This window comes from Archocentrus centrarchus, chromosome 23, assembly GCF_007364275.1.
Source record: "Archocentrus centrarchus isolate MPI-CPG fArcCen1 chromosome 23, fArcCen1, whole genome shotgun sequence".
Lineage (NCBI taxonomy): Eukaryota > Metazoa > Chordata > Actinopteri > Cichliformes > Cichlidae > Archocentrus > Archocentrus centrarchus.
The window spans coordinates 14,725,735-14,742,771 of NC_044368.1; the positions used below are offsets into that span (position 1 = coordinate 14,725,735).

General features: G+C 41.5%; 1 protein-coding gene across 1 annotated transcript in view; it reads right to left on the reverse strand.

Moving 5' to 3' along the window:
- pdzrn4 (PDZ domain containing ring finger 4) overlaps positions 1-14,184 on the reverse strand; it is a 41,464-nt gene extending 27,280 nt beyond the window's left edge. Inside the window, exon 1 of the mRNA XM_030720264.1 lies at positions 13,737-14,184. Coding sequence (XP_030576124.1) covers positions 13,737-13,805 — 69 coding nt within the window. The 5' untranslated portion in view covers positions 13,806-14,184. The remainder of the gene's footprint in view (positions 1-13,736) is intronic.
- Positions 14,185-17,037: the final 2,853 nt, after the last annotated feature.

Here is a 17,037-nt window from a genome sequence, read left to right on the forward strand (position 1 = left end):
TCTCTACTTTCAGGTGATCGACTGAAGCGACCAATGAGAGTGAAGAATACAGCTGATTGGCACATGACCTGGTAGTAAAGACTTTAGAAGGTTACTTAGAAAACTGGAGCCCAGAATGTCCACAAGGGACCAGCTGTTAGCTTCAAAGCGACAAGTAAATCGCTTCCAGTGCGTTAGCATCTGTATCCATGCATATGGATTTTGCACATGCAGGTACCTTTTGAAAGATGAGGTATTACCTTTTTAATATGCATCTCAAGCCATCCTCAGTCCACGCCAAATTAATTTTTAAGGGAGCTGGAATGCCTTTTTGATTTACTGACATTTACAGAGGATTTGATGTTGAATGCAGCTGATAAAAAACAAAACAAAACAAAAAAAACAACAGAGTCACGAATCTGTCAGCCAAGTGTTAGCTTTCTTTTCCTGTTTGCATCTTTTTCCAGCCCCTGTCACGTATAGCACTTGAGGGCTGACAAACAACTACGCATATAAAGAAGTAGTTTAGAAAAGGATTGCCTTTATGTGAGCGTATTCAGTGCAAGAAATAAACCTGCAAACTTCTATCGCTCATCTGTTGCACTGTTTGTATGTCATGTTATACGTATGGTACTCCATATTCTTTTCTTTATGCTTGCTGAGTGGTTTCACACACAATTACGGCTTATTGTTAATATTCTATGGCAGCAATTGTTTCTATTTCATATATAATGGCTGATATGATTTTATTAGTAACTTTTATTTGTCACATTCATCTCTGTGGACTGCTTTTCTTTGTTGTACAGTCTCTGTGTTTTGCCCTTCTTTTTGTCTGCAATTGTCCTTGTAAGTCAGCCCACTTCAGTTTGATTCACCTTGTTAAAAAAAAAAAAAAAAAAAAAAAAAAAAAATATATATATATATATATATATATATATATATATATATATATATATATATATATATATATATATATATTCTACATAGCCAAAAAGATTGCTATAAACAGATACTGCATATCTCTGTGTTCTGCCTGTTTTTTTGTTCTTTTTTGAGTATTTCAAGGTGTTTCTCCTCTCTCACTCTTCACGTCTATCATTTCCTACCTCGGTGCACCAACACCAGCAGTAAAACATGCATGCAGACATCAGAGAGTGTTGACTTGTGACTGTCATTCCAAGCAGCCAGTTCTGATGTAAGTGGGGGGAAATCAGAGGTTATCATCTGTCAGGGAATGCATTAAGAACCATCTCATTTCCTGCTCTTTGTACCACTTCTATATGCAAGACGGGCTTCCTTTCAATTAGGCTTTATGAATACAGATCCTTCCTACTGGTTCAGCCTCAGAATGAAACATGATTTGTCTTGAAACATGATTTTGTGCTTTTTGGGAAAGAAAATATATTTTATTCATAAGACAGAGTGCAAGCTAGAGTTACTTTCAACAAATGGTCTCCCACGGTATCACCGCTGAGACAATCCAAACTAGTTCAGCTCCAATTAAAAGATACTTTCATTTAATTTATACCTGATAATTAAAAAGCTGATGGCAAAAGTCAAGAGGTTTGCTTCTTATTCAACACCTACTCTGTCCTGGCAATTTGCTTCATTTTCTCTCATAAAATGACTAATGCCTTCTTGCTGGTGGGCTCATACATCATGGCAGGGCCAATGTGTCTGTGTTTAACTAATAGGCTCTGTGTCCTCAAGCAGCCAGGGATGGCACGGGTTATGACAAACTGCATCAACAAGACATTCATTACCCTCAACATCCTAGCAACCAAATCACAATTACCACGATCCAAGAGTGAGCATCCAGCCCCGCTGCCACGCTCCTATTCTCCGCACACCATGTTGCCAATGCATAAATTAGCCTCCTTTTGTCACACCGGGGGGTTGCCGGGTTGAGAATTAGCTCTGTTTGTTTTTTTCTCGTGATGAGATGGGATGCACTGATGATGGATGACTCCAAAAACTTCTTTACTGACAAATCAATAAATGCGGTGTGAATCATTTTCACTCATGCATCTGTGCACATGAATGTGTTTGTGTGCCTGGAGAATTGCAGAATATTTTCACGTGTACATTTTACTCGGGCGTATGAGTGTATTCGTGCAGATAGTTGTTCGGACTGACTAATGTACTTGGTCTGCGCTGTAGCAGAACTCTATTGTTGCTCTGAGTCCTCCCCACAGCCATTAGATCGCCATTAATCTCTCATCTGCCATTAAAACAACAGCCATTGAGACGGGCTTAACAATAGAGCGGCCCTTCCTCCAGCCCCTTGATACGTACTAGCAATGAGTTTGAATTAGGCTCCCGGGGTCACCGATTAGACCCTAATAATTCATCCAGATGGCTGAGTTCACAAAGAGGTTACATGTTACACCTCTGTATGAGAAAACTAAACATACGTGCACATTTCTTTGGAATATAGAATATGTTCAGTCTATATTTCACTTAGTCACTAAACACTGAGTCTGATTAGTTAGTTTAAAAAAACAGGCTGATATAGTTTGTTCTGCACATAATTGCACATCAGACTATTCAGAGACAGCCAGTAGGGACTTTAAATACAGGAGCTAAGGATTCTGAAGATGGAGCTACAGTATCAGGCAGAAGGTAAAGCGGAAGTTCACAGAGAAGGTCCATGGATGAAGGTGAGGTGGACATGCAGAGGGCTGGTGGGACAGAATAAGTTAAAGGGGATGGGGTGAGATGCTGTGGCAAGCCCTCAAAGGAGAAGCCGGCAAGAAGAAAAAGAGGAAGATCGCATTTTCTTTAACAGTAGAAAAATCTGGAATAACCAGAATTTATCCTAGAAATCCCTTTTTAAAGTGCAAAGCCAGCCGATCCAGATTACAACATTTCTACTTTAATATTTATGGCATTAATGATAAACCGCCATTTATACTGATGTCTGTACCTGTCTCAGATGAACTGTTGTTTGTGAGAAGAAACAAAGAAAACTTGTTTATGCTCATATGATTTACAGCACTTCATGCTGACCTTTAGATGTGGCCATGGTGCTTTCTAGGAGCCTTTCAGTGGCAGTTGCCTTTGTTTTTATTTTGTGTGTATTTAACCCCATAGTTATGGGTTACCATACAGAAACACTGTCAGGGTTTTAACAGGTTTGAGGAACTGACACATATTCAAAAAACAGCAACAAGACACATTAAAATCCAAGGCTGACTGCAACATCTGTTGGAAATTAGCCTCTTGTTGCTTGAAGCACTGAAGCAACAACAAAAATCTACTCTAACATAGATTTCAAACAGGATTTTGCAGAAGAAAATATCAATATTATTTGTTAATTGATTGATGATTAACAACGAGATTGTTAAAATGAGTTTTACCATGAAGTTTGCGTTGTATGCATGTTTAAATAAAAAATGAGATGTTCAGGAAGTAGGCATCATTAGTGAAGCAGACTTGCTGTGAATCTTAGTTATTCACATGGGCACAGATTTGGTTGAAGGCAAAAAAAAAATAAAATAAAATAAAGGAAGGAAGGAAGCTCTGGATGCAGAGGGCATAATTAGCAAAAATGTTAAAGCTTGGGAAGTAAAAACATTTTACTGGGGAGCAGTAAAATCAAAGATTTATGTGCTGCTTTTTGCATAAAATTAAGTATTTTTTTTCCTCCTCTAAAGAAGCCCAGAGTGTGAACTTAACGTTTCCCCTCCTCCCTTGGAATTTTAACCTATTTCATTTTAAAGTGATGCATGTTTATGCACACTGGAAGCACCTAGCGCATTAGCATTATTCATCACATGAAGCTTCCTCAGTCCGCCCTTTGGTGGGGAAGAAAAACGACTTCACACTTCACTAGCCGTGAGCGGGCAAGAAGAGCTCTTCCAGCAATGAAAAATCCCTCCATCCGAAAGCATGGCTGGTTAGTTAAGTGAGAGATGCACTATGGTGCAATTTACCCCTCATTCGACCCAGCTTAATCAAGGCTTAAACTGTATTCACCATTTTAGGCAGCTGAGTGTAAGTCTGCAATATGACTGAGTGAATGTCTAATCACGTTTGCCACCAACATAATATAAGGCGGATGATGATTAGTGGTTGGGCTATGCCGAATTTCAGACTGCACCACAAACTGACTCGTTAAATCAGACCGTTGTTTCTCAAAATGTATCGCACGTCTCATTTATACGAGTTTTCGCACAACAAGGCAGTGACGCATATTGTAATATATTGGCTCACTGACTAAGAACATATGCACTCATCTTTTCTTCTCCATGTTGTTTATCCCTCCTCACAGAAAAGTCTACACTGGGCTGGTCATGCTTTAAATGATCTATGACCTGACCTGAAACCGTAGCTGTGTGAAATATTACTTTTGTGTGTCAGGTACAAAAAGCAGTTGTTTGAACATTACAACTCTTGGTACAAATTGGGTTGTTTTGTATCTTTTTTCCTACTGAGAGTGAAGACTGTTCTCTCACAGAAGAGGTTTGCTGTGAAAGCTGTTATTAGTATCCTGCATGAAGACGTGCGTGCAGAATGTGAACTGGGATCACCACCTGAACTAAACCCAGTGGAAGGACAGATGATTTAAAATGGTGTATTTTAACATACGCTAAAACTGGGAAAGCTTGCATGTGTGGTTTCCTACAAAACTGTCTTCGTCAGTAACACGGTTGTATGATCATGATTCAGACTTTATGCTTGGATGAAATTTAGAGTTTGGACAACTTTAAATGATCTGATCTGTTCTGGCCAACTCAAAAATCCAAAAATGATGCCTTCCTTCGCCAGCAGGCTGGATATGAACCTTTGGCGGGCCGATGCTGGCCTGTGCGCCATATTTGACACCTCTGGTTTAGTGTGTGGACTTAAAACAGTACAGTGTAAAAGTCTTTCAAAGTTTTCCTTTGGACATTGGCTCTTTTTTTTAGTAATTTTCCATCCAGTCCTTGTACCTGACCAATTTTAGAGGATTTTTTTTGTTGTTTGTTAAGCCACTTAACACCGACCTATAAATCATTCAAACAAAAGGCACCTAAATCAAAGGATGATCCAGTGGTACACACGTCATGTCCCTAAGAAGTAAAAAAAAAAAAAAAAATCAAACAGCAAAGACCTGACACAGGACCCTGAGAGTCTGCAGCTACCTGTGGAGGCTCTGTCATGGTTTGGGGCTGCATTTCAGCCAGTGGTTTGAGGAGCTTGTCAAAATTAATGAAATTATGAACACAGAAAAACACGATTAGAATTTTATCCACCGTGCAATGCCATCATGACGGCCTCATATTTGAGCATGAACGATCCCAAACACACTGCCAATGTAGTAAAAGCATACCTGGATAGAAACACACACAATTGAACACTATCAGAGTGTGGGATCATCTTCACAGAAAGCTCTGCAGCTAACAAGCAAGTGGGCTTTGGGTGCCATCATTTTTGTGTGCCTGTGTCTAGCTATACCAGTTTCTGTTTCATACCACTGGAAGAGGACGGTCTGGAAACATAATCATGTTTTCACACACATTTGGTGCTAGGGTTAAGTTTAGAATAAGGTTAAGGTCAGGGTTGGACACTCAGCTGGGGTTGCTAAGGTTAGGGTAAGATGCTAGGGAATGCATTCGTCAAGGAGTGCCCTCCCAAAGACACACACACACACACACACACACACACACACACACACACACACACACACACACACACACACACACACACACACTGGTTTATCAAACTCAGGTCATAGCACGGGCCGATGTGCAAACATTCTGATGAGTCATTTTTACTATGAGCATTTGTTACATTTTTATGACAGCACTTGCAAGCACACAAAGACATCAGATCGTAAAAATCCTCACATGTATGTGTGTGTATGTTTTTTCCCCTGTTATTTCAAATAAAAACAGATGATGTGAACTGCACTGTTAAGTTTGAAGCCTTAACTGCACTGAGAGCTGGTTTGTATTCCAGCACAGAAGCTGGTGAGACTGGTGAGCACATGCATCCCCTAAACTTAACAAGCATGAATAAAACTGCACCTCTTAATGTATATTTACACAAATAAACAACAACAGCAACAAAAGCTGAGCTTCAGCCCCTCTCCATCCAGAGGGCATTTCCCATCTCAGCATAAGGCTTATGGTTACACCCGCACCCCCACCATCACCACCACCCCCCACTATGCAGATGGTTTAGTGTTATTCTATCTGTTACTGGACTCGATGCCAGGCTGAGTGGGCCTAATGACTCCTAAACCTGAGTTGGTTAAGTGGGAATTCAACACCATCTCCCAGCTGTAACCTAATCTCCCCCTGGACCACCTGGACCCGGGATACACCCTGTGGGTTCAAAACGCACTTGACTGTGAAACAATAACAGTCCATTTGCATTTTTAAGCACACTGCTAACAGCATCTCCAAGACACATGCAGACACCATGCTGTCGAGCACATGATGCAGAGGCTATGAAGGAAAAACATCATAGCCGATATTATGAGCCACAAGCTGGAGAAATTCCTGGAAAAGAGATTAAAGAAAAAAAGGGGGGGGGGGATGTTTGAGTTTTTAAAGTATAACTTACATTTGGTCTCAGATGAGAATCACACCTTCACTGCCAAAGAACTTATTCAAAGACTGGGAGAAATTTTATGCTAATGTGAAGGGTGTGAGGTTTTTATGTCTCAGAAGTTGTGTTTCAGTATTTCCCCTCCCTGTGACGGCTCAATATCTGGGGAAGTATTTTCTGCATATTTCATGTATATGTGTGCATTTTTGTAGCAGCGTGTAGCAGCAAAAGCCTGCAACATATCCATAACAGCTCCAGATGGTTCGTCATAACATCTGTCTAACCTGACAAAACATAGCCTGCAGCGTGCGGCCATAAGGTGTATTATAGGGTTATTCTGGCACAAGGCTGGCTTCAGACTGTATAACAGTCACTGGCTAGCAGCACACACACTGAGACAGGACAAAATTACTGTCTCTCTCTGCCACACGTGAATGACAGGCTGCCTCTGTGCCTTCTATTGCTATCTTTTTCCTTCCAGGGTCTATAGAAAATCCATGCCACCTCCGAAAGTGGGGTCATGCCAAAGTGTATGATGAGTCGGATAGACAGACAGCGACAAACAGGCAAAAAGACAGACAGGGGCAGTGAAATGGAACGGACTTGAAACAGTGTCTGGTGACTGATAAGTGATGGGAGGGGGAGGAGGGTGACACTTTGTGTTCTGGAGAGGGAGAGGTTAAGAAGGGAAAAATCAGGAGAATGGGGTGGATTTAAAAGACTTATTGATGGTGCACAACTCACATTTCCTTGCTTTCAATTGCCACCCTCATTCTTTCTTACACTCTTTCCCCTCCCTTTCCCCTTCCAATTTTACTTCCACCCCACCCTTTTCTTTTCCCTTTTTTTTTCTGTCTCATATCATCTTGCCCAGGCCACTTGGCTGATCAGCGAGTATGGTAATCAGGGAGAGGCTGATAACAACTGATAAGTCCTCTTGTCAGGTGCTGAGGGCTTGAATGACATTTTTACACAGTCGTGAAAAGGGGGAAAAAACACAGTAAAGCTGGTGAATGGATGGACCCTGTGATTCTGCCTGTGTGATACACAAATAGGCATATCTACCCTTGTGCTGTGTAGTTGCATGTACATGCATCACGTGTGCATTCTTTGCCTTGTCTGAAGGGGCTGCAGGGGAGGGGGGTGAGGAGTGTCACTCTGCCCACAGAAAGGGCTTTCATCCTGGGCTTATCAGAGCCAACGCAGGGGGAGATTGTTGGCTGGTGGAGCGAAACGACGACTCTTACTGCCCCCACAACCTCCCCCACCACACACACTGGACCTGTCTTCCCCCGACTTTTGTGACTCCCACTCAGACACAAACACAGGCACAAAGTGTATATTTGCTCACAGACAGGTAGTCAGACACACAAAGGAAGATAAATGAACATTAAATGTGCTTATGCTTTAGTCCGTATGCATCTTCCATACTCCTTTTCTTCCTATCTCTTAAATACACTGCTAAGCTTCACATGCTCAAGCTTGTATTTATTATTAAAGATATCCCACATATTTCATTTGTTTCTCACACAACACAAGGATGCTGTTTCCTGTATTAAACTGGCACTGAGTGATCCCCCATTTCCTGTTTCCACTTTTGGATGGCAACCAGAAGACGTGCTACCCACAGTGCCAGTGACGAGGCCATATGCACCTCTAAATCATGTGGTATTATCACCACGCTGTGCTCCAATGAGCAACTATAACCATGATGGAAGACACCAGATGATCTGTCTTTAGCAGCAGTGTTCATTTCCATAATGCTAGATTAACATTTTCTGGAAGGAAAAATAGTAAAATGCTGCTTTCTTTTTCCCAATTCAAAATGCAAGTCTTGCTAATGCCATCATAAAACTGCCAATCCTGCAGGTGCAGATTGATTTTTCTGACATGCAATACAAAACTACATGCAGCAAGTTCATGCAACTATGCATCTGTACAAAAAGGAGACTTGTCAAGTGGAATTACACTCACAGGTAGAAAGGTCAAACTCACTGACCCACACAGTCAGACAGACAACTTGTTGGGTCAAAAAATGGAAGAAAAAAAAGTGGAAAGGTCAGTTCATCCAATACTTTCTGCAAAGCTCAAAATCCCATCAAGGAGACAGATAGAGACACAAGAAGCATGTGCGTTGTGCTCCTCTGATAAGGTAACTATTTTCTCCTTCTGTGACTCCTTTATTGGCCCAAATGCATCAATATGAGTTGAGACCTGGGAGCAGATTACATTCAGTTCCCAGACTTCTGTGTCACGTGCACTCCATCAAAAATAACTTTATTTATCGTGTTCACCTATAAACATCTCTACATTGGTTGAGAAGAAGGCCCGACCTCTCCGGCTGATGTGAACGAGAACAAAGGTGTGCTTAACATCACTGTCAGGATGAAGTCACGGTTGAGGTCGGATTTGGCCATATGGAGGTGACGGCTGTGTGGGTCTGACCACACCCTTGCTTGCTCTGTGGTACTCGCTGGATACCATAGGTGGTGGCAGGATAAAAGGGTTGTCCATGTAGCCCCTCCAAGCTGTCTAACAGGCTGGACATGAGGCACAGCATCTGTCTCTGGAGGACATGCCCAAAAAAAAGACTGGCCTGGTTGAAAAAGGGGGAAAAATGACAAATCTAACTTCAAGGTGCTATCATCCAGACAGTGACGTGCGATAACAAGAGTGCAAACTGCATGGAAGTATCACATGATGTTTCTCGCCATTGTTAAAAGGTTTGCTGAATTGTATCCCGTATCCTACTAAACTAAGCCCCCACTCACATAGGCGCAGAGACGTGTTGGCAACCGCCTGGTAACTACGGGATGCTTGGGAAAAAAATGAGTATTCCCTGAACAGACACATTTTTCCCGAGCAGCCAGAGGTTGACAGGTGGTCGTCGACTGGTGTCTAGGTTTGTGTGAGTTAGTCCTGACCAGCTGACATGAACACAACACTACACGTTGCTGATCAGAAGAGAAGAAGCATAACTTTTATGTACTGTGACAGCCCTGACAAGTGCTTTCACACCTGATCAGACAGGAATATGTGTGTGTGTCTATATATATATATATATATATATATATATATATATATATATATATATATATATATATATATATATATATATATATATATATATAATGTTCCTATTGCAATAATATGAACAATATTTTTTGGCTTGTAAAGAAGAGTTTGCCTGGATCAACAATGTGACTGTCGGGCCATCTTAGTTGCAGGCTCGCTCTTTTACCATAAAAAATGCAGTTTGATGGTTTCTGGGTGTGATAATGATAACACCTACATGCAGTAATTGTCTTTTGTGAGAACAATAAGAATCCAGGAAAACCTAAAAATCTGGGGTAAGGTACATCAAAATCCAAAATGAAAAGACAAAAGCTAAGGTTGCATGAGGAACGCTGACAGACAAACGCTGGGAACCAGACAAGAGGAAGACATGAGGCTATAAATACATACAAGGAAGACTGAGTGATAAAGATACAGGTGGACGTTAGGGCAGAGCAGACAATCACAGGGTGGGACAAAGAATGAAAAACACCAATGACAGGTAAGCTAAATTTGTTGGACTGTTTGTAACATCCATCTGATCTTATTAGCATGTAACACAACAACACAGGCCAGAACGTCTATTTAGATAAGGGTTTGCACAACTGCAGTTTGCCTACAAACACTCTTTGATTATGTAGATGAGGGAATAATGCACAGGGCAGCGAATGACTGTTGTATCTAAAAGAAAAAAAATTGCTGCACAATCAGTATTATCTGTTTAAATAGTGCTGACTTTGCTACAACTAAAAGCACAAAGCACATGGGCCCTTTGAGAGTCTGAAGGCCAGAGGCTTCAGGACAATTTAACACAGCCACAAGCAAAATCCACAAAATGACATTTGCTACATTGTGAATGGAGTCCTGTGGTGCGAGTCTGCAGAGACATTCACCCACAAAATTACAAACGAAACACTGAATTGTAAATTGTCCGACGAAAGTCATAAATCTCCCAGTGGCCGCTGGGCAGCTGGGGTCGAGCGGCCAGCAGTCCTGTCAAAATAGTGCCGCTGTGTGAACACAGACAGCCGCCGGTGTAGCAGACAGCAGGGCAGGCCGGCAGGCTGAAATCTGGAATTGGCCTCTAAAATGCTCTGTTATGTTTCTTTGAAATGAAATGTTCTGAAGTAATTTGTTCCCAAGCATTATACAGTATGTCCATTTTCAGGGGCAAGCCATTACCATAACTTCAAAACAGCCACAATCTATTGTTTCATCTAGATAGACAAGACGTATACATATATATAAAGGAAGAATTGCTTTAAAGGCCCAGAAGCACCAGAAGATTGTGCTTAGATGGGCTAATTGGTGACCTAGCTGGCAAGCTAGGCTCTAACACTTTATAAGAAAAGAAGTTATTAGACATTTTTTTTCACCACTGACCTTTAAAACTAGCATGACTAGGTCCTTACAGCATAATTGATCTTACCCATCTCCCTAAGGTGGAAGTCATGGCGTCAAATAACACATTTTTGGTGTTCACTAAGACTTCTGAGCTTCTCTGCTGATCTGAATTAAAAGAAAGTTAATGAGTAAAACTGAAAGTTCCTCACACAGTCTACAACAAAAATGCCCAAATCACAGTAAAATCAAAAGCCAACAGGAGGGCCACTGACTATGACAAGAGCAACACACATTGCACACAGCATCTACAAAAATGCTCATGCGAAACACGAGTGCAGTAACACTATGCACCTGTTCCAACCCCGCTTTAGCTACCTTATAAGCATCCTTCAGTTTTTCACTTGTTTAATGAGCAGGTGGTGTCCTGTTGGGTAGCACTGTTGGAAGTAAAACAGAACAGAAACACATTTAAAGTCTGTAGTGCTGTGCGCGTGCCAAAGTAAAATGAGAGAGGGGAGAAACAGATTGCTGAGAGGGAGCCAGTCGGAGGGAGAGCGGGACTAATGAAGGTTACAGAAAGGGGAGAAAGTATGAAATAGGAAGGAGAAGAAATGAGTCTGGAATGATAAAAGGAAAAGAGACAGTGGGATTGTTGAGGAGTCTCTCTGGATTTGCAGAATCCCCTCAGCCTCGAGTTTTGGTACAAAGTCACACTGACACACTTACTGCCTGGTGAGCCCTCTATCTTTCTCTTCCTCCACTTTCTTTCACACTGGTAATGAGGACTGTAGGTGTCCGCCGACTGTCACATGCACACCACAGAGCGTTTAACAGTAAGGGGGGGGTGGGGGTGGGGTGCTTATATTATTCTTGGACATCTGCCATCGTGCCAGGACCTAGGCTACAATGTGATGTTGAAATAGGAGGGAAAGCATAAGGGGTTCTTTTTGTGTTCTCCATGCAAATGCTATGGTTTATATTACATCTGCTGTTATGTTTTGCCAAATCCTTTTGACTTTCTTTTTGGTGCCATTTTAAATCTAATTCGTTGCAATGCCAACCAATACCAAACAGCAATGCTCATGAAAACTCACTGTTTGCTTTTATGCCTAGTAGAATGATGGAGATAAGATGATTGATACCACTCTCCTGTCTGTAACACACACATAGCTTTAGGGTGGTATCAGTCACCTCATCTAAATCAATACACACAGTGATTGGGTGTTTTAAATACTTAGTGATCATATACTTTTGTTGACTCCCTTTAAAACATCAGTGTTCCAGCATACAGCTCTTATGCCTTTTATTTTGTCAAGTCTGTGCTATTCCATCAGCAGTAGCCTACAAATGCAGCCACAGCCTCCTAGAGTTTCTTTTAAATTGACGCGGCCAATTTTCTTGCACTCCACCCAGGCAGACAACACAAACATCCAGTGCCTCATTAAAAGCATGGGGGCATTTAGTCTAAGAGCATAATGAGCTTGAGATTGCAGCACTGTGAATAAGGCCCATAAAAGCAGCATCATGCAGCGGTGGAAAGTTACGGTAGTGACAATATATTTGTTCCATTTTAGAGAGGTCATAACAAGACAGCTACAGCTGCCTTGTCATCATTAAACATCATTAGCATCAACTAACTGACAACTGTCTGACATTTAGAGTATGATCCCCACCTGTCTGTGTATATATATACAGACCGACACTCCGGATGGTAGTATATGATTACAGTATATTTTACATAGCAAAACTAACCTGCATGCAACAGAACTGCTCAGCCACTTTATACCGTATCTAGTTTCCCTGCTGTCTGTAACAGTGTAAGATACTAAATGATGAATGAATTTTGGCCTAACGTTTGCCAGCACTGTTCCCAACAACAGAGATGATCCAGAGCACGTGTTTCCTCACAATACAGAACTGCACAATGCAAGGTTATCTAATCCCTTACTTGCTGTTTAAAGTTGTTATATACACCTGAAACCTGCTAAAATACATGGTTATATGTTTTTCTCAGGTGATTCGCACTCTCTGACATTCCCTATCTAATCAACACATACAAGCCAAGCCTAGTGCAATATGACAACTTACTTATTCACCACAGTTTACAACAATGCAATGTTTTTGGAGATACAGAGACATGATGTGTACCTAAAATTAGAAAAGTATATATTTTTCTTAATCATCTGTTTTATTTCTCCCTATATATTTGAGGACTTTCATATGAGCAGCAAAGCTAAACAGGCTTTTCTACATGACAGCAGAGAATCCCCCCCACAAAAAAAAAAAAAATAAATAAAACAGTATATGTTAGGTCAGAGAAGTCCACTTCTGACAAACAACACAAAGGAAAACAGCAGAACATATTTGCCGGCTGTGCTTTGAACTGTATTGCTTCTAGACAGTCACAGTCAGAGGAGATGTGATGAATTCCCCCGGAGCCAGCGCGGGAAGAAGAGCTGAACTTGTTCTCACATCTCCTGCTACTGAGGAGAAATAACTAGCTTCACTCACTTTGATGGAGAGAGGAATACACACACGCACACACACACCCACTGGCTCTGTGCCTGGCTGCTTGGAAGTAACTCATTTTTGTACATCTCTTTCTTGCACCCTCTCCCTTTTTTTTCTTCTTCTCCGGGTTTCCCCACTGAACCTGACTGCTTTCTTATACCTCTTCATTTCATTCTTGTTATTCAGATTTTTGCCTTAACGCCAGTACTATTCAAACACCATTAGTAACATTGTCACCTTTGCTTATCATTAACTTTATGGCAACGATGATTGAGCCACCACCAACGCATTCTCCTTCAAGTCTCACTTACCTGTGCAATCTCATAGAGCAGTTTGTAGTGTTCCTCCCGTTTCTGCAAGGTGCACAAATTGCAGCCCATTCTAGTTGTCAGGGAAACAGTGCCGAGTGCCCGCTGGAGTGTGTGCGCTGTCTGCGGTGTGTATGAACTCCCCCTTGGGCGATACACACTCGGGCTCCTCTTCCTTGGCTCCCCCACACCTCTTTCTCATCCGTGTATCCTCAGAGATCCCCTCTGTCGCTCTGAGCGCACCACACACGTGTTTGAGTTCAGTGTTTCAGTGGAGGCTCTGGAGGTACCACCTTCAGTTTGAGTGTGAGTGTGTGTGCGTTTGTGTTGTGTGAGTCAGTAATTAGATGAGTAAAACGCACCTGGCTTCCTTCCCCTCTTTGCCTGTCACTCCTTTCCTGGAGTCTCACTTGCATGCCTACGTACACCCTCTCTCTCTCTCCCCACTCTCTTTACTCCACCACCTCCTCTCTCAGTGTGAGCACACTCTTGTGCGTACACACACTTTTGGCTCATAAAGTCACACCTCCTCCTGTGGCAGGCTGCCTACACATGCCTGCTCCTACTCTACCTCATGAATAGACAGCATCCTCATTGGCTGTTTAAGGAGAAGGGGGCTGGGAGAAGAAGAGAGGAGGGGATTGCTCCTATCTTGGGAAGAGTCAGATTCTGAACATCAGTGTTGTTGCATGCAAGCAAAGTGATGGGCAGGCTGCATGCGTGTGTGTATAGACAATCAAATACTTCAATGTAAAAATAGAAAAAAGAACCCTTCAAGCATCAGTTAAAATGCCATCCCTGCAGTTAATCAAGTTCCTAAGAGGGCTTTTTGTCAGTCCACACATTTAACAACTGGATTTGACATTGAAATCAATCTAATTTGGATTCGATCAGATAGTCTTTTGCACTTAGCACACTGGCTGGAGGAGTAGTGTTTAGCGGCTGCCATAGATTTATAGTCAGAGGGCGTTAGTCACAAAACAGATGCGCCCTCTCTCTCTTTCTCTCTCTGCCGGCAGTTAGACAAGGGCACCGGACTAGGTTGACACACACAGGAAGAAACACAGACTAGTATTGATTGGCTTCAAATTAGCTTCTAGCCCAACTGGCCCGTCTCTACAGGGGTGAGGAAACTAAAGAGGGAGCGAAGGGACGTAAGGAAAGAGGAGGAATAAAGGAGGATGGAAAACTCAGAGATGCTGCTAAGATAATGTATGATAGCCCAGCAATGATATTACAACACTGCACTAGCAATTATGTTTATACAGTTTATACAGTAGCAAATATGCTCTGAGATATGCTTTTATTGGCATAATGATGAAAGGTTGTTGCACAACTCATCCAGCAAGTTGTAAACTGTGGATATTGCTCATATCTACGATATCCACTCTTACAAAACAGCTTATAGCAGCCACAGCATTTATTAAAAGGAAAAGTTTATTTCATTCCAGAGTAGCTGCAAGAATTGAAGAAGGCATCAGATATATTCCAATGTAGCTACCCTCCTTATGAAAACATGCCGTATATATATATATATATATATATATACTTGTTTAAAAAAAAACTTTGCCAGTGTGAGGCATGACTAAGCGCTGGAGGCAGAAACAAAGGTGGATAATGCACCATATTTATAGCGCAGATTAACCTGACCAGAACAGAACTGTGAGAAAAACTTAAGACAGTAAGTAAGTAAGATAGTGGCCTACTCACCACCATTACTTGACACACAATGAAACCCAAGAGGAGCTCCAGCTCCTGCTTATACAATACGTGGCTCCTCCCATTCCAGGAAATGACATTTTATATGACAGGACTTAATCGCTTATTCAAAATGTAATTTTAATAAGTTAACAGTCCGGAAGCGCATATATATCAGCACATCCTGCAAACATCAGCCAAATCTCCCCCTCCATACTACACTTGGCACATTCCCTCTGAAACTTGACCATAAAAATTAGTTAAAAAATGGGTCTGAACTGGTTTGGCAGTTCCTGGGTGCAAACCAGACGGGAGGCCAAGTGCAGGTTGGAGGAGAGGGGAGTGCTTTGAGCTAAGGGCTAACATACTCACAGTGCCAGTACCAACAAGCTGGTGTTTAGCAGATAAAATCCTAACTGTGGTCACCATTTTTTTTATTTTAGTGTGATGTGCTACTATTTCCTAATTAGCAATAAGCACAAAGTACAACTAAGGCTGAATGGATAGTAAGACTCATCTGAGGACACTCACTATCTGTACCTTATTTAGTAGTTCAATGACCTATTATGTTAGTGAGCTATTTACAGGACTGTGCAAAAGTCTAGAGTCACCCCCTTTTCTTTATATTTTGCTATATAAGGCAAGAACAGAGTTTATATAATTCTAACAAGCTTGAATGTCAATATTTGATATGACAACCTGAACAGCCTTCAACACAGCCTGAACTCTCTTAGGCAAGCTTTCTGTAAGTAGTCTTTAGGTGTAGTTATCCAGGCTTCTTTCACTTTGTTTTGTGCCATGGAGCATACTGGAAAATGTTTATTTTTGTCTGAGCTCAAATTAACATAAAAATAAATAATTCAAGTGAACCTACATGAGGGAACACTACAATTATTTTTGTGTCTACAATCTGTAAGAAAAGCTTTTGTCTTAAAGCAAACATGGTATACAATACTCCCAGTTTATACTACAAAATAATCTATTGCAGTGATATGTCATGGAATAGCAAGAACTTCTAGTCAAGAAGCAGATATAGCATCCCTGCATGACGAATAGCTGTCACTACTAAGACTATAAGCAGAGAGCACAGATGTGTCATAGCCCTTATCACTAGTCATGCAGGTACAGGGACCATAGTTGTTCAGTCAAGGATGTCAGAGCAAATCCAGATACAGCTCCCGAGATAACACTTAACCCTTTCCCTCCAACCACTCTTGTCCCTTTCTGATGAGGTCACTGCTTTCTCCTGTTAACCTCTGAAGGTGACTTTTCAGGTTGACACCACCAACTAACAAACTCCAAGATTTTCTTTTGGCTTTTTTCCCCTTTCTTTTCTTTCTCAAGTGCCTCAAAATCTCTTTCAGTGCTGATGTTTGCACTCTGAGCAAAGGATTACCAATATTACCAGACTCTGGTTAAACTGCCACTGTGGTTATCCATAAACTGAGATTTGCTGACAGAGACACATACAGCTAGAGAGCTAAACGTGCCTGCAGTACTGAAAGCTTCTAATGGCATTCTAAAGTGCTTCCCAAAAACAACATCAGTTGTATCTAAAGAGCAATGAGGCAGACTCAAAGTGACCACGCCATCAGAAGATCAATAC